Raw genomic sequence first — 26040 nt, forward strand, 5'->3', positions numbered from 1 at the left:
TAAAGAGTTTCAAGGGGGGATAGTTGGAGTAGTTTCAGGGAGGACATGTAAATGTTAAAGAGGATTGGGGAGAGGGGTGAGCCTTGTGGGACACCACAAGTCGGGGTCCAGGGGGAGGATGAGGTGCCGCTCATGTTAACCATGTAAGAACGGGAGCGCAAGAATTTGGAGAACCAATCAAGAACTATGGAGCTAATGCCTATCTCGGAGAGTTGGAAAATTAGAATGTCGTGGTGGACAACGTCAAAAGCTGCGGAGAGGTCGAATTGTAGAAGGACAGCAAACTTGTTACGAGAATGCAGTTGCTGAACCTTAGAGATTAGAGAGGCCAATAGGGATTCAGTGCAGAAGTTGGGTCTAAAGCCATATTGGTAAGGTAAGAGGATGGAGAATCTTTCTAAGTAGGAAGAGAGCTGGGTAGATATGATAGACTCGAGCAGTTTGGTGAGGAGAAGGATATTTGCTATTGGACGGTAGTTGGATGGTATGGAGGGGTCTAGGTCAGCTTTTTTCAGTAAAGGGGTCAATGCGATGTGTCCCATTTCAGTGGAGAATAGGCCTGATAATAGGGCAGAATTTATTAAGGTTTATTCTTTTTTCTTAGGGGATAATTTGTAGAAATGGGGTGGGGTGGGGGGATAGGATAATCTAATTAAATAGCGGTATATTTCAACTGATTAATGGATATAAGAAACATGGTATATATGTATGAATAGAAAAGGAAAGGGGGTAAAATTATTGGAAATATGTTGTTATGAAATATTAGGGGATATATGTAATATGATGAGATATATTTGTTGTGCATTAATGTATATAATAAAATGAAAAAAGAGTTTGAGGAAGAAAGGGTGGGGGAGGGATAGGTTAATGTATGATTAATTGTATTATGGAAGAGGGATGTCTAAGTATGTATATGTTTGGATAGATTATTTTATTGATATGGGAAGGGATGGGAGGTGGGTGGGGGGAATTAAAACATGTATAATAATATTGTTTAAGAATGTCAAGTGAGTTATGTGAATTAATTGTAATAATATTGTACACTTGTTGAGAGAAATAAAAAGGAATAAAGATTTATAAAAAAAAAAAAAGTAATTCCCTCATTAAAATTCATTTATTCAAGGAGGGATATGATCCTTTCTGTCACAGCTCTTCAAATTTGGAACTCGCTTCCATTCAATAAAAAGAAGAAAAACTACTTAACAAGTTCAAAGGCCTACTAAAAAGTTGGCTGTTTAAGGATGCCTTTAACTGATTCATTTAAAATCATATGATCTCACTCTGGACTTTAAACTAGACAAGAAACACTGTTAAATAGAAATTATGTGGGTAACGTTCCCTAACCTTTTGTTTCCTTACCCATCCTTTTTCACTTGTTTTGGAATTGTATTTAATCCAATTTTTTAGCCCCCCCTCTCTATTGTATTTTTATGTCATAATTGTTTTTAATGTCCTGTTTGTTGGATTTTTATTATTTTTTCTATTTTTAACTTTGTAAATCGCATTGGATTTGGATATTACCATCATATCAAATATTTTAAATAAACTTGAAACTTATACCTAGCTGCTGCTCTCACATTGTTCTTGGCATCCAAATACTAGCTTCTATCTTTATGCTGGCCACCCCAGAGGCTCCCCTCCACTAACAACCTTGACAGTCACACCATTCCCAGTGCACTGAAGCTGCTAACTTCTCTCTTCCTTGCCCCCTCATATAATACAGCAACTCCTTCCCACTTTGGAAACTCTCCCCCTAAGCATGCACCTTCCTGATCGAGTTTTACTTACATAGACTTCTTTTACTAACATTGCTTAACTTCTTCTAGGCAAAACTGTAGCCAACATGAGGTGAGGAGTTGTTAGAGACCCGGGAAGTAGGAGGGAAGAAATGCTAGAGTCAAATGGAAGGACAAATGAGAGGACAGGCTGATAGAGAAGGGAAAGAAACTAGACTCTTATTTCCTAGAAAGCTACAAAACCCCTTTCCTAGCCGGTCTCAGAAAACACCTCCCCCTTCCCCCTCACTGGAGAAAGAGAAATAGGAATGGGGACTTATATACCGCCTCTTTGACATTCAAAGCGGTGGGCAGTGGAAGATTGAGTGACTTATCCAGAGTCACAAGGAGCAGCACTCGGATTTGATCTCACAACCTCTGGGTGCAGAGGCAGCAGCTCTACCAGTGAGCCACACCTTCCCCAAAATACCAAGGAATGTATGGCATAAAGGCAGAACTGGTAAGACTTTGATCTCTGGGTTCGCTTTTACTTATTTCAAAATTTAGAGCCCACTCAATCTGCAATTCTAGGTGGGTTACAAGTAAAACATACAACAAAATTCCATAAAACAAATACATTAAGACAAGAAAGAAACAAGAACAAGCATTGGTAAAAGGGCCTCACTCTATCCATTTTGGACTGGTCTGGTAGATAATAAAGAAGTGTATAGTGCCATTGTAAAATATAAAATTTTTCTCATGGCCCTCTGTGTGTTTTAGGCTCTGCAATTATTGGGCCTTTTATAGAACACACAGAAGTCCTGTTTTTGACTTAAGATGTCCTGGCCTAAACATATTTAGGCTCTTATTACAGTATAATATTATCAAAACAACATAGTCAACAAATAACTGCAAAACCAAATTCAACCCTCAAAAAATCTGACGTATAATATGAAAAGCTTGGGGCAGTTTACCTGTTCAATATTGGACCAGAAATACTCAATCTCTCTGGCAACTGCTGCAGCGATGTGTTTCAGTTTGCTCCACTCCTCTTTCTTGACCTTTTCCTCATTCACCTTCTTCTCCTCATGGTGACAAGCTACCACTCTGATCAGCTGCAAAAAAATAAATAAATCATATCCTTCATCTGACTACAGTACGGCCAAGTGCTAAAGGCACCACAGAAATCTAGATGAGTGCTTTCAGAGTATTTTCTTAGTGGGATCTCTCATTCAATTTATTTTATTCACTCCTTTAATCAAAATTAAAATACAAAGAAAACAATAAAATGCAAGAGTTGCACAAGCCTTTTATTTCTGGAGATCACACTATAATCTATAGTTTGAGATCTAGGTCAAGGGAGTTTGCCGAGTCTTACTCCACTCCTGTCTGCCTGAGAAATGAAAAGACAATGCCAGTTCATGAAAAGCCTGCAACCAATCAATCACAGCATGGATTTTTAATTTAACTTGCAATCTAATCTAGTGTGTCACAGTGTACCGAAGACCGAAGACATGATCCAAATAACTATTAAAGCATTTATCTAATAGAATAATGGTTAGATGACATTCACATTTTTGAACAGCCAGTTCTCATTATACCTTCTTAGCACTGTTCATTTTCCACCTCCTTTCTTGGGCAAAATCGGTCGCCATCCACTGCATTTCCTCCAGCAGGTAATCCCAGTGAGACTTTGGTCTGGAGGCCTCCTGGAGCTTGGGAAGCCTCCTGAGGGACCATAAGCCTTCCTTCCTCAGTTCTGCTATCCGCTGATAGACTTGATTTTCCTGTAATACAAACATGCTTCTCATTATACTATACACTTGTCCAGGGTCATTACCATTGGTACAACAAAGGCATCTTTTGCTGAACTATTCCAGATATAACCATATCTAAAGTACTATGGTTCTGTGCAAGGATATAGAGTAGAGAAGGGAAATCAAAATACAACATATCCAAAGCCCTCAGACTCAATTTTCTAAATACTTATATCCTAGAGAGGAAAGGAGAAACAATAGACATATTAAAAGAAATAGCCCAATGGTTGTGCAGTGGGTTGAGAACCTGGGGAAATTGGTTCAATTCCCACCATGGCTCCCCCTATGATGCTGGGCAAATCACCTAAACCTGCATTGCCCCAGGTACAAAAAGAAAAATAGACTGTGAGCCCATTAGAGACAGAGAAAGTACCTGCATATAATGAATGTACTGGAAACCATTTTGGTTGTACCACAGAAAGGTGGCACATCAAATCCATGTCCCAAATAGGACTGATTGATTTGATAAAGTGACTTGGGGAGGAAGGGTAATGTTTTGGGAATTCAGTGGAGAACATTAGGAATGGGGATTAAGTTTGGGTTGGCTTCTGCATGGAATGAGAGGAAGGCAATAGAAACTATCCTGAATAAAGAACGATATTTTATAAGTGGTCTATAGCTGGCAGTTGAGATATATTCTTGCAATGTGGTCAGGAATAACTGGATAGACTGAATGGGCTTGTCAGTCTTTCCACTATTCTATTACAGAAAAAAAATATTATAGTGAATTCAGACTTAATAATAATAATTTTATTTTTGTATACCGCAATACCACAAGCAGTTCAGAGCCGTTTACAGAGGAGGAGACTGTATACAGACAGCGATGTTACAGAAAAAGACTTTCACATTACATTAGCAAGCCAAGAGTAGTCAAGGTTTATCTGGAAGCATTTCAGAGATACAACAAGGCAGGAAAGGAGTCAGAGAAATTTATCAAAGAGATAGGTTTTAATTGATTTCCTGAAGGTTTGAAATGGAGGTGGTTAGACATTTATTCTATTTGCCTGCTTGGAATGATAGTGATCTGTCAAGGAATCTCTTGTAGATACAGCTCTTCAAGGATGGGAAGGCAAACAGATAGGCACTACGTGTGCAAGTGGTGCCTGGAAATTCAAAATGGTGTGACAGATAGATTGGGGATGAACCTGTTGTGGTTTTGAAGCAGAGGCAGGCAAACTTGAAGATGACCCTTGCCTCCATCGGCAGCCAGTACAGTTTTCTGTAATACTGGCTAACATGATCCGACTTTTTGAGACCATAATTGAGATGGACGGCAGAATTCTGAACGACTTTCAATCATTTGATGGTTTTCTTAAAGGATCCCAAGTATATAATGTTGCAATAATCTAAGATGCTTAAGATTAGGGATTGAAACAGAAGCGAAAAGAGAGGAAGTCAAAGTAGTGTTTGATGGTACGAAGTTTCCATAGGGTGCAAAAGCACTTTTTAACCTGAGCATTAGTATGGTCTTCAAAAGTCAGGCATCGGTCCAGGATGACTCCAAGGATTTTGATAGTAGAATTATTTGGGTAATCTAACCCGTTTAATTTCAAAGAGGTATTCGTTAACTTGGCATAGAGAGAGTAGAGAGGGACAGATTCTTCAAACTTTCAAATAATAAAAGAACAAGAGGGCATTCAGAAAAATTGAAAGGGGACAGATTCAAAACGAATGCTAGGAAGTTCTTCTTTACCCAACGTGTGATGGACACCTGGAATGCGCTTCCAGAAGATGTAATAGGGCAGAGTACGGTACCGGGGTTTAAGAAAGGATTGGACAATTTCCTGCTGAAAAAGGGGATAGAAGGGTATAGATAGAGGATTACTACACAGGTCCTAGACCTGTTGGGCCGCCACGTGAGCGGGCTGCTGGGCATGATGGACCCAGGTCTGACCCAGCGGAGGCATTGCTTATGTTCTTATGTAAGTAAATGCTGCTTAGTTTACCTCATTGGAATGACTACGAGACGGAATTGTATTTTCCAAAACAGACAATATTTTTATTGTTAGTATAAAGACTTACAAAATTACAGCAGCAAAGGCATAGCAGAAAGAAATATATTGTCAGTTCAGAATATGCAATGGAGAGTAGAACTTACACCCATATGCCAAACAGGGGGCTAGCACACCTGCTGGCATAAGCAAGTAAATCTCTCTGGCTCTACCTGTGATGCATGTTTTTTATACAGAGAAATTCTTTCTTTGTTCCAAAAAGCACATCCCCGAACTCTGGTCATGTACTTCCCTATTGGTACAAAAATGTATACCTAACTATTCCTCCCCCCAGTCCACGCCTCTCTCACTCCCCCCCCCCAGGAGGGGGGCCCAAGCAGAAACAGAGAATTCTTTGTGAACTTTCTTCCTACAGCTCTGAGATCCTTATCACCTTGCAGATGCTAATTTGTGGTTTTACAATGCTGTACATCTTCAGGATGGCGTCCTTGTAGACAGTCTTATGCAGAAAGTTGGCAAGGGTGACCTTTCAGCACCCCAACTGTTCTTGGTTCCCATAACTTGCTTCAGAGACAGGCAGCAAATGTCCAATCTGGTGAAAAGTACCAAGCTCCCTCATCTCTCTAAGCCCCCGTCATCCTGCAGGGATTGCTTGTTATAAATGTTTTATGGCTTTTCAGGGTGCCTGGCATATGTGAAGTCATACAGCACTGATAACAGCTCAGCAGAACCTTGGAGAAATATCCTCCCAGCAGGGAATGGAGACAGGAACTTTGCAGCAAAGGCCAGCTGGGTTAGCATTTCAAAGGATACATGTGTTCACAGACAGCAAGGTACAGGCTGGGCCAGGCTATGGGAAAATATATGTTAAAAATGTCTGTAGTGTCCAGCATACACAAGTGAGGCCAGAATGTCCAGTTTATCCATCTGTATGTCCAGGTTATCCATCTCAATAGTTAGGTCTTGCCAAGAAAATCTTGGTTTTTTTTCTGGGTTCATTTTTAATTTAAATTATGTAGTCTACCTTAGTGAGAACAGATGAGGTGAGTTGTTCTGTCTATTGTCAGTGAGGTTATGGGAATGATAATTGTAATGCCATCTGCGTATATATACGATTTCAATTTTAAGTCAGATAACATATGTCACAATGATGCCATGTGGATGTTGAAAAGAGAAGGGGAGAGAGGGGAGCCCTGTAGAACTCCGCAAGGATTACACCAAGTTTGGGAAAAGGTTGCGTCACTTTGAACCTGGCAAGTGCGGTTTTTTAAGAAGCCTGTAAACCAGTTTAATAGCTGTCCAGAAATGCCAATAGAATCGAGGCATCTAAGCAGAATGTCATGGTCAATAAGGTCAAAGACACTGCTCAAGTCGAACTGAAGTACCAGTGCGCTTTTTCCCAGGGAAAACAGATGGAAAAGGTAATCAGTCAGCGAAGCTAAGACTGTTTCCATACTGTAATTTGTGCGAAAACCAGACTAAGAGTCGTGTAGAATGTTGAACTTCTCTAAATATTTCACGAGATCAATGTTAACTAGTCTTTCCATTAGTTTAAGGAAAAGTGGTATGTTGGCAATGGGTCTGTAGTTGGCAGCCGAAGAGACTGACTCCTTGAAGTTTTTAATAATAAGAGTCACAAGGATATGGCCGAGTTCCACCAGAAAGTAGTCAGTAGACAAACATAGAAACCCAGCTGAAAAGATCAGCTTTGAAGGGGAAAGGAGCTGATTTCATGATAGTTGGTGGACAGTTGTCTAATAGGCAATTGGATTTTGCTTATTTGGAGTAAAGTTTGAGAAATTGGTTCCAATCTGGATTTTCGAAATAATTCCAGATCATATCAGCAGTTGAATCTTCATTTTCTAAAGTAGATTGATTAATTGATAGGTCTATGCTTGTAGCTACAAGAGACGATTTCAAATTATGAATTTCTGTGGTGAAGTAGTCGGCTAGGTTTGCAGCAGAGGGTGGGAGATCTGTTAGAACGTTTATGTAGATCAATATCAAAACAGAGAATTGACTATTCTTTTTTTTTTTTTTTTTTTTTTTTCCATTATATTTTTATTTTCAAATTTTACAAAAAGTGTACATACTAATAAAATACAGTTGATAAATGCATGGTATCACTTTTATATCTAACACAATGTATGTCTGGATTTGATTTTCCCCTTCACCCTCCCCCCACCCTTTTATTGCTTTAATATAATATTTTTAATTTTCAAATTTTATAAAAGTATACAACATATTAGAATATAATTGATAATTATTCAATAACATATTTATATCTAATACAATATATTCTGGATAAATTTTGTTCATTTTCCCTCCCCCCACCCTTCTATTATTTTTTAATCATATGTTACATTTTGTATCATATATTATAATATATTATATATAAATTGTTTTCCTTACCCCCCCTATATGTGTGTCATAAAAAAAAAAAAAAAAATCTCTAAAAGAAGAAAAGAAGAAAAAATATTCTATTATTTAATCATTACAGTATTTTGTCAATGGCCCCCATATTTTTATAAATTTATTATATGTCCCCTTTTGTATTGCTATTATTCTTTCCATTTTAAAAATATGGCATATTGTATTCCACCAAAATGTGTAATTTAGGTTGTTGTAATTTTTCCAATTATTAGTTATATGTTGAATGGCAACCCCTGTCATAATTAATAAAAGCTTATTATTTTCTGGTGAAATTTGACTTTTTTTTCTCATCATTGTTCCAAATATAATTGTATCATATGATATTGCAATATGATTTTCCATTAATTTATTAATTTGTGGCCAAATTGAATTCCAAAAAATTTTAATATAAGGACAATGATATAATAAATTGACTATTCTGAAGAGTTAATTATACTGAAAATTTAAAAAGCAGGTCCGCAGGGTTTATAATTATTCAACTATATTCTACGGCCAAGGAAATTTTTGCCTAAATCAAGGATATTTATTTATTTATATACCACCTATCAATGGAGGTATATCCTTAAAAACAAACCGTATCATCAATAATTTATAAGGCAAAGTTCTAGAAATTACACTGGCCTTGGTAAAAATAGAAAAAAATTGTTTTTATCTGCTAATTTTCTTTCCTTGAATTTTACCAGCGCAGCCCAGAGTAAATGGATATGCCCCTCTACCAGCAGATGGAAGCAGAGAGCAAATGATTGTGAACTCCTCCCCATTCCAGGGCAAGTTCTGGATTGGTAGAATGGAATGTTGCTACTATTTGGGTTTTTACTAGGTACTTGTGACCTGGATTGGCCACTGTGAAGATGGGATACTGTGCTAGATGGACCACTGGTCTGACCCAGTAAAGCTGTTCTTATACAGAGCAAGACAAAAGCACCACACAAGCCAAGAAAGCTAGCTTATTACTTAAGCGAAAGAAAAGCCTCAAACAAATGGAGAGGTGTACCCACACTCTTCCACCCAAGCATCATAGGAAAAAAACTTTCACACAAATTTAAAGTTAGCAGGTGGGAGCAAAAAAATAGCCGAGAATGATTAATAGTAAAAACCACTGAACACAAACAGGCCAGACTGACGATCGATTCGTGGCTGGTAACCACTGCTTCAAGGCCTTAGCGCCAAATCCAGGCTATCAGTACGCAGATCGCATACTGATAGCCTACATACTGATAGCAGGGTTATCAGCGTACTAATAGCCTGCATACTGATAGCCTGGATTTCCCCACTTTCCCTTAGCACAGGAGACCCCACTCGCCTCCAAGCTAAAACCACATACCCTTGGACTGCAGCCCTTATCTCAGCACTGGTTCAGAAGCCTCTTCCAATTCTCCACTGAGCCCTGTTATGTTCCCCCAAAATCTTTACAAAGTTCTACTGGAAGATATGTAAGGGGAGGGAGGGAAGGAAGGAGGGACTATCCAAGAAAAATAAGAGAGAGGAAGGATGGAGAGAGACGAGACTTCCTTGAGATTTTCTCTCAGGGGCCAGGCAGATGACAGCTGAAGCCTCTTGACTGACCAAATTCAACTGGGTGACCAATACTTCAACTGGGCCCAAGAACCAATGTCAATCAATTTTCAGAAGAGTGTTACACTATTATGCCTTTTCACCATATGCTGGAGGCTGAGAACACTGATGTGACGATATTCAGATCACAGGAGTTACCTAGGCTAATTCCCATGGTTGGCGGCAAACTTGGAAAATCAATGCCAGGCCATCTGGCAACCAGCACTGAACTTCTCATTTATTTATAGCCACTTTTAACATAGCCAGCTGATGGCTAAATTATAGCAGTGAAAGACAGACCTGCTATTTATGCAGGTCTATCTGGCTACTCAACTAGCTGGCCAGCCAATGAATACCGGCGATAACAAGCTATGTCAGTGACCAGGCTAGCCACTAAGCGCTAATATTCAGTGGCCATCTTACACTAAATATTAGCGTTAGCTGGCCAAGTGTTATTTAACCAGTGAAATAATTAATAGTAGTAGTAGTACTGTAGTACATGGCAGGAGTTTGCTCTCTGCCTCCATCTATCTACCTGTTCTCGATTGGTCTGATGGATAATGAGGAAAGGATTTGTACTACAGAAGACAGCAATTGAAGGACTGGAGGAATTACAGTATAAATCAAAATACTCAAAACACTCCAGTAACTTTCAAATAAATGTACAATTATTAATAATGAAGGAAAAAAGCCTCAGGTGGTCCATATCAAACATCAGGCACACTAGCAGAGCGAGTATAGTAAGTAGCTTCACAACTCAATCTGATTCTACTCCAAATTTACCATCATAGGCAGAACAAACCTTCATTAGTAATAGTGACAGTACATCAATAATATTAAATCCATTGTAAGCCACACAGCAATCTATGGAGTATGTGCAGCAAAAATATCCACAATCAGTAGAAGCTCTAAAGATTGATATAATTAAAGTTGTTTATCTGAACAGGATAGAGTTGCTACCCCAGAGGTTTCTCTTGAAGACGGGGGAGAGGCTACTGGAATGTGGATTGGCACTAGTAGCCATAATCTGACAGGACCATGAAGATTACTTTCTGATATTAGAGGCTTTAATTGAAAGTGCAGTGATATTTACTATGACATTTTAGAATGCTGCTTTATATGTTTGTACATTACCTGATGAATATGTATGTATTTTGTAAACTGCTTAGGTTAGAAATTTTGTAAATAAAATGCTTTCTATACTCATTTCACTAGTATGCCTGATATTTGATATGGGCCACCTGAGGCTTTTTTCCTTCATTATTAATAATTGTCTTATGCATACATTTATTTGAAAGTTACTGGAGTGTTTTGAGCATTTTGATTGATTAATGAGGAAAGGGTACCATTATGGCTATGATGCCTTTTACTGGATCAGCATGAAAAATACCTAAATTTGTTGCTGTTCATAAGCATCTGAGAACAGATAGGTACTTGTGTGACAGATCTACTTTCACACAGCAGGTGATAAAGAGCATCCAATTATTTTGAGAGCGTTAGCAAACTTGGAACTTCATATACTTTGCTATTAATCTAATTTTATTTATTTTAGTTGAAAAAACAATTACCAGTTTCACTTGCTCAGCCAGTTTATCTTGAGAGCTCTCCTGAGGCCGTGCCACTGTGCTCTGTGGTGAGCTCTGTGTTCTATGTGCTGGTGCTCCAGCAAATCCGGTTGCTTTGGAGGTAACAGAGGACAGTGATTTGTTGGCAGCTTGGGGGGTTCTGGATGCTTGGGGTGGGAGGGCAGGAAGTGATGTGGTGCTTGAAGGAGTGGTTGGTGCCATAAAAGAGGTAGGCAGTGAATTGGACAGAAGACGCTGACTGGCTTGGATGGAGTCTTCAGATGGACGTGTTAACGTCAATGTCTATCAATAAAAAGCAAATTTAGGTTAATGTTGTAAATAAAGCTATATTTTTTCTTTTTTTCAATTGTTCTTATGTACAGGTAGTTAGATTTTAAGAAATGTATTTGGGGCATTTAAAATTTGCTAGCCTAGTTCTGAACAATTAACAACTGCAAAAGTAGTATTAGGACCCCCAATCTTGCCCTGGATTGGTAGCATGGAATGTTGCTACTCCTTGGATTTTGGCCAGGTACTAGTGACCTGGATTGGCCACCGTGAGAATGGGCTACTGGGCTTGATGGACTATTGGTATGACCCAGTAAGTATTATCTTATGTTCTCCAGTGGCAGATTACAGGTAGAATTTGCAGAAAATTTTAGCAAATTCTGCAATAGATTGTTCAAGATTCTCAGGTGGCAACTCTGCTCATAAAATTTTTATTGAAAATCTTACTTACTATCCTTAACAATGTACAATTATTATAAAGTTTATCTTGCACAGTTATACCATTTAACCAGTAAAGGCATTAAACTATAGACTACCTATGAAACTTCACTTTTTCCTTCAGTTGGACACAGTACAGGCAATATTCAAAAACACTTATGTTATCATCTGGTGAATGAAGTGATCACATGAGACATAAGCATTCCAACAGACAAGAACTCAGTGCAAGAAAACCAGACATAGTGGTAAAGGAGATAACCATGAGAAGAGTATTATAGAAATACCCCTGCCAACTGATTATTCTCTACATTGCATGGAAAGAAAGATACTCACCAAAACATCCAGCCAGAGACCAGGAAAAGGGTAGCAGAAAGATACAAAAATACTTTCCCATCGCTCTGGGTGCCACAGGTTTGATTAAAAGCATTTCCAAGCACACCTTGATATTGTCTATACAAATTACATCCTATGAACTCCAGTAGGAATCTCTCTTCAGCACAATGCAAGTAAATTTGGTATCAGCAGCAAATTTAAAATACTGAGATTATACGCTACACACTATGGCTTAGCGGAGAGGTTCATTACTGTCATAATACATGCAAAACAAATCCATTTAAACATAGCAAATGAAGCAGATAAAGACCTTATGATCTATTCATTCTGTCCACATACATCATTTACTATTTATTTAGAGGACATAATAGAAACATTCAAGATACTGAAGGGAATAGACTTAGTAGATAAAGACAGGTTGTTCACCCTCTCCAAGGTAGGAAGAACGAGAGGGCACTCTCTAAAGTTAAAAGGGGATAGATTCCATACAAACGTAAGGAAGTTCTTCTTCACCCAGAGAGTGGTGGAAAACTGGAACGCTCTTCCAGAGGTTGTTATAGGGGAAAACACCCTCCAGGGATTCAACCAGAACGTACGCAGGTAGGGTTGTCTCAATTAGGGCTCTGGTCTTTGACCTGGGGTGCCGCCGCGGGAGCAGATTGCTGGGCACGATGGACCACTGGTCTGACCCAGCAGCGGCAATTCTTATGTTCTTACCATCCACTATCTCTTCTTTTCCCTTAGAGATACTCTATGCTTGTCTCATGTTTTCTTGAATTCAGATAGAGTCATGGTCTCCACCTCCTCCACTGGGATGCCACTGCATACATCTACCACTCTTTCTGTATGGAAGTATTTCCGTGGATTGATTCTGAGTCAGTCCTCTTTCACCCTCATCCAATGCCCGCTCATTCCAGAGATTCCTTTCAGTTGTAAGATTCACTTTCTGTGCATTTAAGCCAAGGGGGGATTTAAATGTCTCTCTTAGATCTCCCCTCTGCCAAATTATACATGGTGAGATCTTTAGGTCAGTCTCAATACGCTTTATGATGAAAACCACTCAACATTTTGGTAGCCATCCTCTAGACTGACTACATCTTTTTTATATCCTTTTGACGGTGCAGTCTCCAGAACTGCACACAGTAGTTTGAATGGGGACTCGTCCAAGAGTTATTCAAATGGATTACCACTTCTTTTTTCCTGCTGACCATTCCTCTCCCTATGCACTCAAGCATCCTTCTGATTTTCACTATCACCTTTTCTACCTATTTGGCCACCTTAAGATCATCATATAGGATCACTTTCGAGTCTCACCCCTCCTTTGTGCACTCTTTATACTGCACTTCTCCCTCGAGATTTTGCTGCCTAGATGCATGTATTTTTTAGGATTAAATCTTAAGATGCCAAAATTTGGTAAGAGCGGATAGCGTAGCTGGTTTTAAGAAAGGTTTGGACAAGTTCCTGGAGGAAAAGTCTATAGTCTGTTATTGAGAAAGACATGGGAGAAGCCACTGCTTGCCCTGGATCGGTAGCATGGAATATTGCTACTCCTTGGGTTTTGGCCAGGTACTAGGGACCTGGATTGGCTACCGTGAGAATGGGCTACTGGGCTTGATGGACCGTTGGTCTGACCCAGTAAGGCTATTCTTATGTTCTTATGTACATCCTTAGGGATGTTTACCCTATTACAAATTTTGGTTTCATCTGCAAAGAGGCAGACCTTTCCTGGCAACCCATCCACAATATTGCTCAGAAAAAAACATTAAAATAAACAAGGAAAAGGATTGATTCTTGCAAACCACATCTGGGCTAACATCCTTTTCCTTGAACTGAACTCCATTTACCACTACCCTTTGTCGCCTTCCACTTAACCAGTCAGACTCTATGAGGGCACTAAGACCCTGTTTATATAAAGTCCACCTAAAGTTAGGTGCTGATATTGGCACCGATTCTATAAAACTTAGGCGCCCATTATAGAATCATACTTAGTGTCGTCTGAGCATGCTTAGGCAGCGCTCAGCATCCTAACATTTAGGCATCCCCAATTTATGCCAGGGTTCCTTCGCCTAAAGTTAGGCACTGATATCAGAGCTTAATGGCTCCTAAGTCACAAAGCGGTGCCTAACTCGAAATTATGCCCATGATCCACTCCTTACCACGCCTACTTTTAGTGTAGGCATTTCGGGCTAGGCACCTACTTTTTATAGAACCAGATTTTTCAAGTAAGGCATCAAACTTTCAATTTAAGCCCAATTAAAGCTGATTGTGAGGTGCTGAGTGCCAATATCAGCACTGATTAAGCCTTTAATCAATTACGTTAGGTGCCAATATCAGCGCCTAACTTTAGAATCGGGGGCATAAGTTTATTTCTGTCACCTATGTGAAACCATGTCAAAGGCTTTGATAAAATCTAAGTATACCACATCCAGCTTTCTCTCTCGATCTAACTATCTGGTTACCCAAAAAAATTAATCAGATTTGTCTGACAAGACCTACCTATAGTGAAACCATGCTGCCTTACGTCCTGCAAACCACTAGATTCCAGAAAACTCACTATCTTCTGTTTTAAAAGTGTTTCTAATAATTTATTCATCTAAGAAGTCAGACTAAGCACAGCCTGTAGTTCCCAACCTCCCCTTTAGTTTCACTTTTGAGAAAAGGAGACTGCGAGGGGATATTACATTACATTACATTAGTGATTTCTATTCCGCCATTACCTTGCAGTTCAAGGCGGATTACATCCAAACTAAAAACAAGAATTACATTTCAACCTTGAAGTAATAGAATAAACGATGAGATAAAATTTTAAGGGATAATTATGTGTATTAGATAATGTTTGGTAATTAGAAAAAAATTAGAGAGTACTAAGGGTTTATAGAGTGTTGGATGTTGGGTTAGGATTGTTGTGCTGGATAGGTTTAGGCATCGACAAAATAGAGCAGGAAAAACAATTCTTTACAATGTCCAATGTGACATGGACAAGCGGACATGGACTGAAGCTAAGGGGGGACAAGTCCAGGACAAATATCAGGAAGTTCTGCTTCACGCAACGAGTGAATGCTCTCCTAGAGGAGATTATTGCGGAATCCACCGTTCTAGGATTTAAAAGCAAACTAGATGCACATCTCCTTATGAGAGGCATAGAGGGGTATGGGCCTCCGCGTGTGCGGATCGCCGGACTTGATGGACCAAAGTCTGATCCGGTGATGGCAGTTCTTATGTAAAAAGAGCCCACATCTGTTTTTCTCTAGTCCTCTGGGACCATGTCTCACTCTAAAGAGGAATTGAAAATTCCAGACAGCAGAGTCAACAGAGCTTCTCTAAGTTCCTTCAGTACCTTTGGACATATCCCATCTGGCCCCATCACTTTATCAACCTTCAGTTTAGCTAGCTTTTCACAAACACAGTCTTCTGAAAATTGTTCAGGATTTTCTAATCTTCCATTTCTATTTACATTTGTCTTCTGCAGACCTACTCCTGGTCCTTCCAATCAATCATGCTCACTCTTGGTTAAATCCATCATGGACTGTGAAGATCTACAAAGGGACCTGAACAAACTGGGAGAGTGGGCAAAAAAATGGCAGATGAATTTTAATGTAGAGAAATGTAAAGTCTTGCATGTAGGAAACAGAAACCCGATGTACAGCTATACAATGGAAGGGCTGGTAGCCTAGAGAAGGAAAGTAGCCTAGAGAAGGACTTGGGGGTACTGGTTGATAAAATGATGAAACCATCGGCACAGTGTGCAGAGGCCTCAAAGAAGGCGAACAGAATGCTAGGTATTATCAAGAAAGGTATAACAACCAGAACGAAAGATGTTATCCTGTAGTTGTATCGGGCAATGGTGCGCCCGCATCTGGAGTACTGCGTCCAATACTGGTCGCTGTACCTAAAGAAGGATATGGTGATACTCGAGAGGGTGCAGAGGAGAGCGACACGACTGATAAAGGGTATGGAAAACCTTTCATATGCTGAAAGATTAGAGAGACTTGGGCTCTTCTCCCTGGAGAAACGAAGGCTTAGAGGGGACATGATAGAGACTTACAAGATCATGAAGGGCATAGAGAAAGTGGAGAGGGACAGATTCTTCAAACTTTCAGAAACTACAAGAACGAGAGGGCATTCGGAAAAATTAAGAGGGGACAGATTCAGAACCAATTCTAGGAAGTTCTTCTTCACCCAAAGGGTGATGGATGCCTGGAATGCGCTTCCAGAGGGTGTGATAGGACAGAGTACGGTATTGAGGTTCAAAAAGGGATTGGATGATTTTCTGAAGGAAAAGGGGATTGAAGGGTATAGATAGAGAACTACTATACAGGTCCTGGACCTGATGGGCCGCCGCATGAGTGGACTGCTGGCCTGACCCAGCAGAGGCATTGCTTATGTTCTTTGTTTCATTGGCTCACTTTTCCTTTCCATTTCTTACACACTTTATTTGCAGTTCAAAGAAGCATACACATCACGTAGGTTCTTGCTCCGTTTTTTCTTCTTTTCTCATTATTGTTCATTTTTCAATATCTCTCGTGCTCACCGCTGCTCTATACATTTATAATTTCATGCACGATTCCCAGAAGCTATGTTCAAACTCACACTAATTTAACACTGAAGTCATTCAAAGCGGGTCTTTTTGTATTTACATATTCCACCATTCATTATTATATTATACTTTCCATCCACTCACTGGCATCATGATACATTCATTATTTGTCGGGTCATATATCTATGCCCCCCACAATACACTCAATAGGTTCAACTTGAACACAGCCATCTGACTCGCAGGTACTATCAGCCGCCTCCTCAGTTCTCTCTTTTTCATGAATTACACTCTACATCAACTCTCTCTTTTACAAACTTATGATGGAGATCATAAGTGGATACACATTTCATATTTGTTAAGAGTCCCCTTCGGGGACATCATTAACGTTACGTTTGAGCTTTAAATCTGCATTTTTTTATACTGCGTGCATTTACGTTAGTCCGGTTAGCCCCAAACCCCTCCTTTTCTTTGACATCATCTTTTGGGTCCTTCCCTTCTGTGAGTAACACCAATCCCATTGTTCAACATGTCCAATTTTACCTCCTGTACTGTTTAAATCAAAAGAGGTCTAAAGTGCGCATTTTCTTTACCACCTATGAGGATTTCTCAACCGCGCAGAGTTTTGTCCAGAGTTGGTGAGTTTTTCCACTTTATAGTTTACCGGTTTTCCATTAGGTCTTGTACAAATATTTTCCTGGTATGAACACAGGTTTTTAGACACACGGAGTAGATCTACCTCTTACAGCACAAAAAACCTTGTTACGGTTTTTTACTATGTTCCCTGCAGCTCATCAGAATTTCCTCCGGTTTCATTTGCTTTGCATTTTTAATGTCAAAGTTTTTAATTATAGTGTTTTTAATTGCAGTGTTCTTAGCATTAAATTGGTTCTCTTATGAATAAACCCTTATAAACTTGTTTTCTCATGATTAAATGTTCTCATATGAGATTCTGTTCCCCGCCATCTTTCCTTCATTTTATTTTGTCATAACCTTTATAAAAGCAGTTACACTTTAATACTTATGCTCATTTTAATAAACAATAGGACCCTTTTAGTTTTTAGCCTTTGATCCACAAGTTGTTGTATCAGGACCCTCGGGGTATGTATCTATTTATTTCCCAAGATTCCATTTACTTATTTATTCATTTAAAAGGCTTTCTTTTCTGTTTCATCTTGTTATCCTTGGCTTTCCCTAAGCATGTTCTAGTCACCACTATGTACTTCACAATGATGAATAAGGCACCTTTTTCACTCAATCACATTACTTATCAAATGAGATGCTTGCAGCATCTCTTCGGTCACTTCTACATATTTTATAACACATGCACACTTATAGAATTTATCACACCAACACATTTCTAGACACCAGTCATTACTCATAAGTTTATGAAAATCCACATTCTTTTGCATGATTTATCACATATTAATAATTTCATCAATATAGGAAACATTCTCTTTATTATATTATTATTCATAGGACCCCTGAGGAAGACAGTTTTGTCGAAACACGGACCATGTTGGGTCCATAGTCCCCAACGATTTGGGTCCTAGGTATTTATGTGGATCACTGGATTGTACTTTTAATAAAGCCTGCATCTTGAACATCATCTTCTCCACAGTGTCTTTGGTTTTGCTTTTGTCAGATTTTTAATTCTGTGGAGCACCAAGGGTCAAACTTTTGTTTGCCCTTCCTCTGTGAACACAGAATAGTACCAGCTTATTCTTATCAACTTGTACACTGTTCTCCCTTTCTCCCTTGAGCTTCACAATGCCACTTTTGCACTTCCTCCTAACACTAGCATATCTAAAAAATGTCTTGTCTTCCCATTTCACTGTATTGGCTAATTTTACTTCCATTTGTATTTTTTGCTTTCCTGATTACTTTACTAGCTTCTCAAAGCTTTTTCAGATATTGCTAATTGCCTTCCTCTTTGAGATTTTTTCTAGCTTATGAAGGCTAATTTCTTTTCCCTTATTTTTCAGTTACAACTTTTGAGAAACAAAGTGGCCTCCTTTACCTCTTAAATTTATTTACTTTCCTAACAAAAAAAAAAAGATGTTGCCCTTAATATAGCTCCTTTCAATTTTGCCCCCAGCTGTTCCCATCCAGCTGACTCTTTTGAGGTATTACTCTATCTTGTTAAAGCTTGTTATTTTGCAGTCTAGAACCTTCACTTTTAAATAAACCATTTCTACATGTATCTTAATGCTGAACCACACCATCTAGTGATCACCCATTTTTACATCAGAGACACTCTCCCCATTTGTAAGCATAAGGTCCAGCATGATTTTGTCTTGAGTGGATTCCATTACTAACTGCTAGAACAGTTCTCTCTGTAGAGAATCCAGGATCTTCTTATATTTAGGCAACCTCACAAGAGAACACTCCAATCAATGTCCAGCATTCTGAAATCACCTCTGTCCACTTCCTCTGCTTCTGACGACCTGTATACCACAAAAATGTAAATAGATATTCCATTGCCTCTTTCCAGATTAATCCATAGTAGTTCTTCCTTACCTCACAAGTCCTGCAATTCTATCACTTTAATCTTATTTTTTAACATACAAGCACTCCTTTCTAACATGAGGAATTTTTAATTGTTAACCACTTTGTTTTAATTATAAGAAAGGTGCTATTATCAAATGAAACAAACATCTAATGCCATTCCTTCTCCCTTTTTTCCTACTTTGTTCTTCCTGAATAGATTATAGCCTGTAACCACAACTAAATCCAAGTCATTCTCTTCTACTGGAGCCTCCAGATCCAGAATCTTATTTCCCATACTATGGGCAGTAGTATACACAGCTTTACAGATATTGTCCTTTCATCTCATTTCTCTATAGATTTTTAAATATTTTATCTATCTAAATTTTTTATCCATCCCCAATAATTCTAATTTAATGCCCTCTTCAGGTTATCCAGCCTGCTGCGGAAGACCCTGTGTCCTCTCTTTGATAGATGGATACCATCTCTGCTCAGTAGCCCTTGGAATATGATCCCATGGTCCCAGACACTGAAATGTTCTTGATGACACCGTCCATGCAGCCAAGCATTCATCTCTTAAGATACAAGCTTCTCTTCTTTGACCTTGAGGACGACTGATAAGAACCATCATTTGTGCACCTATGTGCTTCATCCTCTCTTCTAGCAGAAGCATTGTACCAATATTGATGAGCAGCAGTGGGTAATAGTCAGTAGACTTGATGAGTCTTAGCAACTTGCCTGTAATGTCCCAATTCTTGGCACCAGACAGACAGCACTCCTTCCAGGACTAAACTAAACTAAACTAAACTAAACCTTGGGTTTATATACCGCACCATCTCCACGAATGCGGAGCTCGGCACGGTTTACAGGAAGAAAGATGAGAGAGGAACTACAGTGGAGAGATTAAAGAGTTAGGTGTAAAGGGGGAAGGTGAGAGGCCTAAGAGGGGGGAAGTGTTACAGTTTTGAGAATAGCCAGGTTTTTAGGTGTTTGCGGAAGAGTTGGAGGGAGCTTGAGGTTCGGAGAGGGGAGGTGAGGTTATTCCAGATCTCAGTGATTCTAAAGGGGAGGGATGACCCAAGTTTGCCTACATGGGAAATACCTTTTATGGAAGGGAAGGATAGTTTAAAAATTTGGGAGGATCTGGAGGAAGTAGGGGTTGGGGAGTTCCAGGATAGAGGGATAACGGCAGGAAGGATGCCATGTAGGATCTTGTAGGCCAGACATGCACATTTGAAGTGGATCCTGGGGATTACTGTGTCTGGTCAACAGATGGGCACATCTGTATCCTTCTAAAGGAAATCACCAACCACTGCTACCCTTTGCTTCCTAGCTGCCACTGATACACCAACTTTAGGGATTTTGAGCTTTGGTTCCTCCTGTTCCTCGATGTTTTCACTTCCTTCACTTTCAGGGAGAAATGTTTCCCAGCAGACAATTTGATTTCATGGCAGAGAGCCAACTGGGAGCTATAATTATAAGCTTTTAAATACTGGCTTTGGATACTGTCTTTACCCACAACTGATGATTGATGGGATGTTTAAAGACAACATTTTCAGGACATCGCAAACATTGAAGTAAAAAAGAATCAATACATAACCAGCTACATTAGAACAGGACAGTGCATGCTCATCCCTTTCTAAATGTTTCACAATCCACTATGGATACACATTAGTGTCATGTCACTGTTTAATGATATTATTCATAAAAATACTACTGCACGTTGCATGAAGTACCTGCTGCGATACTGTACTTTGTGGCTGAGACACCTGTGGCGGCATCAGTGTATGAAGTGCTGGCTGCAGCGATGTTGGAGGCTGCGTCTTTACATGCATCTGAAGCTGGGGCTGAGATGGAGACTCCATCTGCTGCTGCTGAGCCAGCTGTAGTGTCGCTGGGAGTGAAGTTACAGGGACATTCGTGGGCTGCAGCCTGCTGGGCAGCTGAGGTGGAGGTGTGTGTAAACTGGCAGCGTTCTGCACAGGAGGTCCTTTCGATGGGTCATACTGCTGTTGGCTCTGCTTCTGTCCTGTCAGCTGCACAGTTTGAGGAGTAGGTGGCATTCCACCTGCAAAGTGAACCAAACATTCAAGGACAGATTTCATTTCTCACTTTTTCAAGAAAGGAATTATTCAGTACCCAAGGAAGCAGACTTTGTTTTTGTAAGTTTAAAAGCAAGGTGCAGATATAGTATTACCCACAGATAGTAATTAATCAACATAAAGCACGTCTAGATCAGGACAAAATCTCTACAGGTACATGCTTGACCAGGGTGTTGTTTTACTACTTAGCTTTCATTAATCAAAATAAGACTACTGGTTCATCAGCTAGCGTGAGATTTTGATCCTAATTCCAGAGATCTGTATACCTATATATCAATCTCTTTTTAGATCTGTAATTCATTAAGTCTCTAGGACTCGAGCACAAGTCAATGGCACCTAACTAACTACTATACCTTAAAAAGAGGTCTCACCTTGTACAGTGGGCATCAGCTGCTGCAGAGGAACTCCAGAAGCCACCCCTGAATGCTGAAAAACTATCCCATGCCGACCCATATCAAGGCGTGGCCACTTTGACGGATCTGCAATATTCAAGTTGCATATTTACCATGGCATGACAGCCTATGTTCACAAAGGGGGGATAATAGCCTGGAAAATGGCTATTATAGAGCTGCACATGAAAACAAGAGCACGTGTATTTTTAAGTGGTCTAGATTTCTCAACTCGGTGCTGGAGTACCCCCTTGCCAGTCGAGTTTTCAGGATATCCACAATTAATATGCATGGAAGAAATGTGCATATAATGAAGGCAGTGTAGGCAAATCAAGTTTATGCCTATTCATTATGGATATCCTGAAAACCTGACTGGCAAGGGGATACTCCAGGACCGAGTTGAGAAACGCTGGTCTGGATGTAGGCATTACTAAGGGCAGCATTTTGGCAAGGACAGAGCTGCAAGGTATGCATTTATTTTATAAAATACAGTACCTAGGTACATGCACATGGCTGCATTTGCCTCAGAGCAGGTGTAAATGTGTGTGTTACGAAGGTGCTTATGAAACCTTTATAAAACAAGTATAAAATAGGCATTTTTTGAAAACCTTCATTGGTGCATTAAGAGGAAGCTTCAATTTCCAAGGAGTTGCTTTTAATTTCAGAGCTCCAAGTAATTCTTTTGATTTGCAACAAGATTGTGAGATTAAACACTGCTTTAGGGATAATTTGTTGTGTGCTGTTTTATTTATAGCATATGAGGTCACGCCAATAATTAGGAAATAATTAGGAAATGGCAAGAAAATTAAAGCACCAGTATAAGCATGCATCATTAAAGGCAATTTTCAAACCCTCGTCCGCAGAGACAGATCACCATTCACCCACTGCTGGACCACCAGGGATATGAAAGGTACACCGGGGAGATGGGAGGGAAGTGAAAGTTTTTAGAGTCGGCCGGGACAGGATGTGGAAGGGATCCCTTCTGTCCCAGCCCAGCGAGACCACAGGAACTCAAGAGGTTGCCACAAGAACTCATGGCAGCCATTTAGTTAGTGGCTCTGTTCAGGGCAAGCGCGTAGGAAGATTGCTCCTTACCCGGTTCACTGCTGGACCACCAGGGATTTGAAAGGTACACTGGGGAGATGGGAGGGAGGTGAAAGTTTTTAGAGTTGGCTGGGACAGGAGGCGGGAGGGAACCCTCCTGTCCCAGCCCACTGCTGGACCACCAGGTCTTACGGCAGGCCCAGTGGAAGCCTGCAAGACATCGGGAGGGAGGGAGAGGGGACAGAGTATAGAGCCTGGCAGGCCAGAGAAGGAGGGGGACAGGGTGCATAGTCTGACATGGCAGAGAGGGAGGGGGTCTGGGTGCAGAGCCTGGCAGGGGAGGGAGTGAAGGAGGGGGGGCTGGGTGCAGAACGTGGCAGGGCACTTGAATATTAATACCCCCCTCCCCCGGTTATTTTCAAATCGAACTTTTTTCCTCCTTTTTTTGGGGGGGGGAAGGTTACTATGGTTTATATTCTGGTTGGTTTATATTTGAGTATATACAATACTAGAAAATATTCTCTCTGTAACTATACATGAATCAGGCTCAAACAGAAATAAAACACTGGTCAGAGTAAGCTGCCCATTTAAAACGCACATACCTTCTTGAGTCAGTGTTTGTTGTCTCTTAAAAGCTTCAATTTCTATGGCATTCGCAGTCCCTGCAAGCGTTTGCTATCATAATACAAAATAAATGGATGAAGTTAATGTTAACTAAACATAATCGCTCTTTTGGCTGTCCTAGATTTTATCATTTGAATAAAACAAAACACTGAAAACATACATTGAATGGACGACGCCTACTATATTTTAGTTTCATATATTTGTTTGTTTTCCATGCTCTTGATTAGCAGGTCTGCAGATGCTGAAAACAGACTCTAAAGGCAGTTAATGATCACAAATCATATAGGGGAGAAATTCTATAAATGGCACCTTAATTTAGGCACATAAGTTAAGAGGGAAACATTTTAATCTGTATTTAAATAAAATTTCAAAGCACCTACTGGCACCTGAATCATGTCTCCAAAGGCGCCTACAACACCTAATGACACTGTAGGTGTGGCTAACATTGAAAGTGGCATTAGGCACGATTCACGTCAAAGGTAGCGTGACAAAGGAGTCCCTGCTCAAATGAGCTTACATCTAATCAATCAAAATAGACAAAAAGGATGCTAGGGTAGGGGTTAGTTAGTGGGAGATGGTTAAACTGCTGACTGGGGCGATGAGCAGATGGCAGTAGGGTTATGAGCCTACTTTTGAACAAGGGAAGGGAAGGGATGTGATACATGGACTTGAGTAGTCTATTCCAGGCATATGGGGCAGCAAAATTAAAGGAATTGGAAGTAGAGAAGAAGGGTACAGATAAAACCAACTTATCTGAGGAACAAAAGACAAGAGAGGAGAGGGACTGAGGGGCTGTGGAATGAACACACTTGTAGGTTATTAACAGGAGTTTGAGCTGTATGTGAAGGCAGATAGGAAGCCAGTGAAGTGATTTGAGGAGAGGGGTAATGTGAGTGTAGTGAGGTTGACAGAAGACATGTCGTGCAGCAGGGTTTTACGCAGATTGCAGGGGGGAGAGGTGGTTCAGAGGGAGACCTGTTAGGAGTAAATTGCAGTAGTATAAGCGTGAGATTTTGAGGGTGTGGACAAAGGTCTGGGTAGTGTTTTCAGAGAGGAAGGGGTGAATTTTGGTGATGTTGTAGCGAAAGAAGCAACAAGCTTTAGCAGTCTGTCGGATGTTGGTAGAAAATGAGAGGTCGGTGTTGAAGATGACGCCAAGATTACGAACAGAGGAGACAGGAATTATAACAGTATTATTTACAGAAATGGAGAAAGGGGGAACGGAGTTCAGGGTTTAGGAGAGAAGAAGAGCAGCTCAGTCTTGGACATGTTTAGTTTTAGGTAGCGGCAGGACATCCAGGTAGCAAAGTCAGACGGACAGACTGAGACATTTTCTTGGAGTTTTGGTGAAATATCGGATAGAGAAGTAGATGTGGGAATCATCAGCATTTAGGTGATACTGGAAGCAATGGGAGGAGATCATGTTATTTTGTACGATAAAGATAATGATCACATAGCAAACTAAGCACATTATCACACAATATTATAGGCTCCTTTTATTAAACCGCGGTAGAGCTTTTTACTATAGGCCAGCGAGGTAAATACTCCAATGCTCATTCAATTTCGATGAGCGTCAAAGCATTTACTTCACTGGCTGGCGGTAAGAAGCTCTTCCGCAGTTTAGTAAAACCCAGCGTATATGTGTTATATAATTTAAGATAATTGAGTGATTTATTGCATAGTAGTTTATAGAATAAATAGCACTGCAAGTTGTCAGTTTAAGCTTAGACAACTGAGATCTGCAAGGTCTTCCTTCCATAAAGATAATTTTAGGTTGCTGGTTCAAGTCTTGATAACTTCTGCAGCTTGATTACTTTAACCTGTTATACTTAAGGAAAGTGCTAAATTACACTATAAAACCTTTAATTATTACAAAACACTATGGGCCTCTTTTACAAAGCCGCGCTAGCGGCTGCCCTGCACTAACGGTCGCGAAGCCCATATAGATTTAAAGGGCTTCAGGGCTGTTGCTGTGCGGCTTTGTAAAAGAGGCAGTATGGCTATTTTAATGTTTGACTCTTGTAAATTTATCAGAATGTATTCACTGATGATTCAGCTCCATTGGTTACCTATCCAGACACATATTCAATTCACAATTGCATGTACAATCTTCAAGATCCTGAACAGCATAGAAGCTATTTACTTTTTTAAATTAATTTCTTATCCTGTTATAAGGAGTCTCACATTTTTTTAAATTTATTATATACTGGTCTTTCCATGACATTTTAAATAAACCTATATGGCCTAGATAAAAGAATCTCTAAAGGATGCTTCCACATTTATGAAGCAGGCTGTTTCAAATTCAGAATATCTTCTCTTTTGTAAAAAGAAGCTTTTCTGAGTGTATTCTTTTTTTCTTTCCAGTCTTAGCTAATTTTGGTTTGTTATCGAGTATTAGAGAATGACACGGGGAAAAAATCTGTCCCCGTCACCGCCCCATCCCCGGCCCACCATCCTCTGCACTGCCCCGTCACCGCCGTTCCCTTCACCGCCCCATCACCGCCACCGCCATCCCTTTCACCGCCCCATCACCATCCCCGCAGCATCCATATAAGCCTTAGTACTGTAATATTTAGCTTATTCCTTTCTTATAAATCAAAGTTCCTGCTGCTGAACTAGAGAAAGAAATGTTCAGCTGGCAGGGCTTTGTTTATAAATTTTTATCAACACAACTAATTTACTACTTTGTCCTAAAGCAAAAAATAAATAAATAAATAGAATTTTTTTTTCTACCTTTGTTGTCTGGTTTCTGCTTTCCACATCTT

At 39.9% G+C, this 26040-nt stretch overlaps 1 protein-coding gene across 4 annotated transcripts in view; it reads right to left on the minus strand.

The window, feature by feature from the left end:
- Window positions 1–26040, minus strand: part of LOC117364636 (E1A-binding protein p400-like) — a 203503-nt gene that overhangs the window by 152710 nt on the left and 24753 nt on the right. For all 4 annotated transcript variants that reach the window (XM_033954039.1, XM_033954040.1, XM_033954038.1 and 1 more), the window contains 6 exons: window positions 23254–23326; window positions 21590–21697; window positions 20853–21184; window positions 11040–11339; window positions 3317–3502; window positions 2690–2830 (listed from right to left, as the gene is read on the minus strand). In XM_033954039.1, the coding sequence (XP_033809930.1) occupies window positions 2690–2830; window positions 3317–3502; window positions 11040–11339; window positions 20853–21184; window positions 21590–21697; window positions 23254–23326 (1140 nt within the window). The remainder of the gene's footprint in view (window positions 1–2689; window positions 2831–3316; window positions 3503–11039; window positions 11340–20852; window positions 21185–21589; window positions 21698–23253; window positions 23327–26040) is intronic.

The sequence above is a fragment of the Geotrypetes seraphini genome, chromosome 8 (genome assembly GCF_902459505.1).
Source record: "Geotrypetes seraphini chromosome 8, aGeoSer1.1, whole genome shotgun sequence".
NCBI lineage: Eukaryota > Metazoa > Chordata > Amphibia > Gymnophiona > Dermophiidae > Geotrypetes > Geotrypetes seraphini.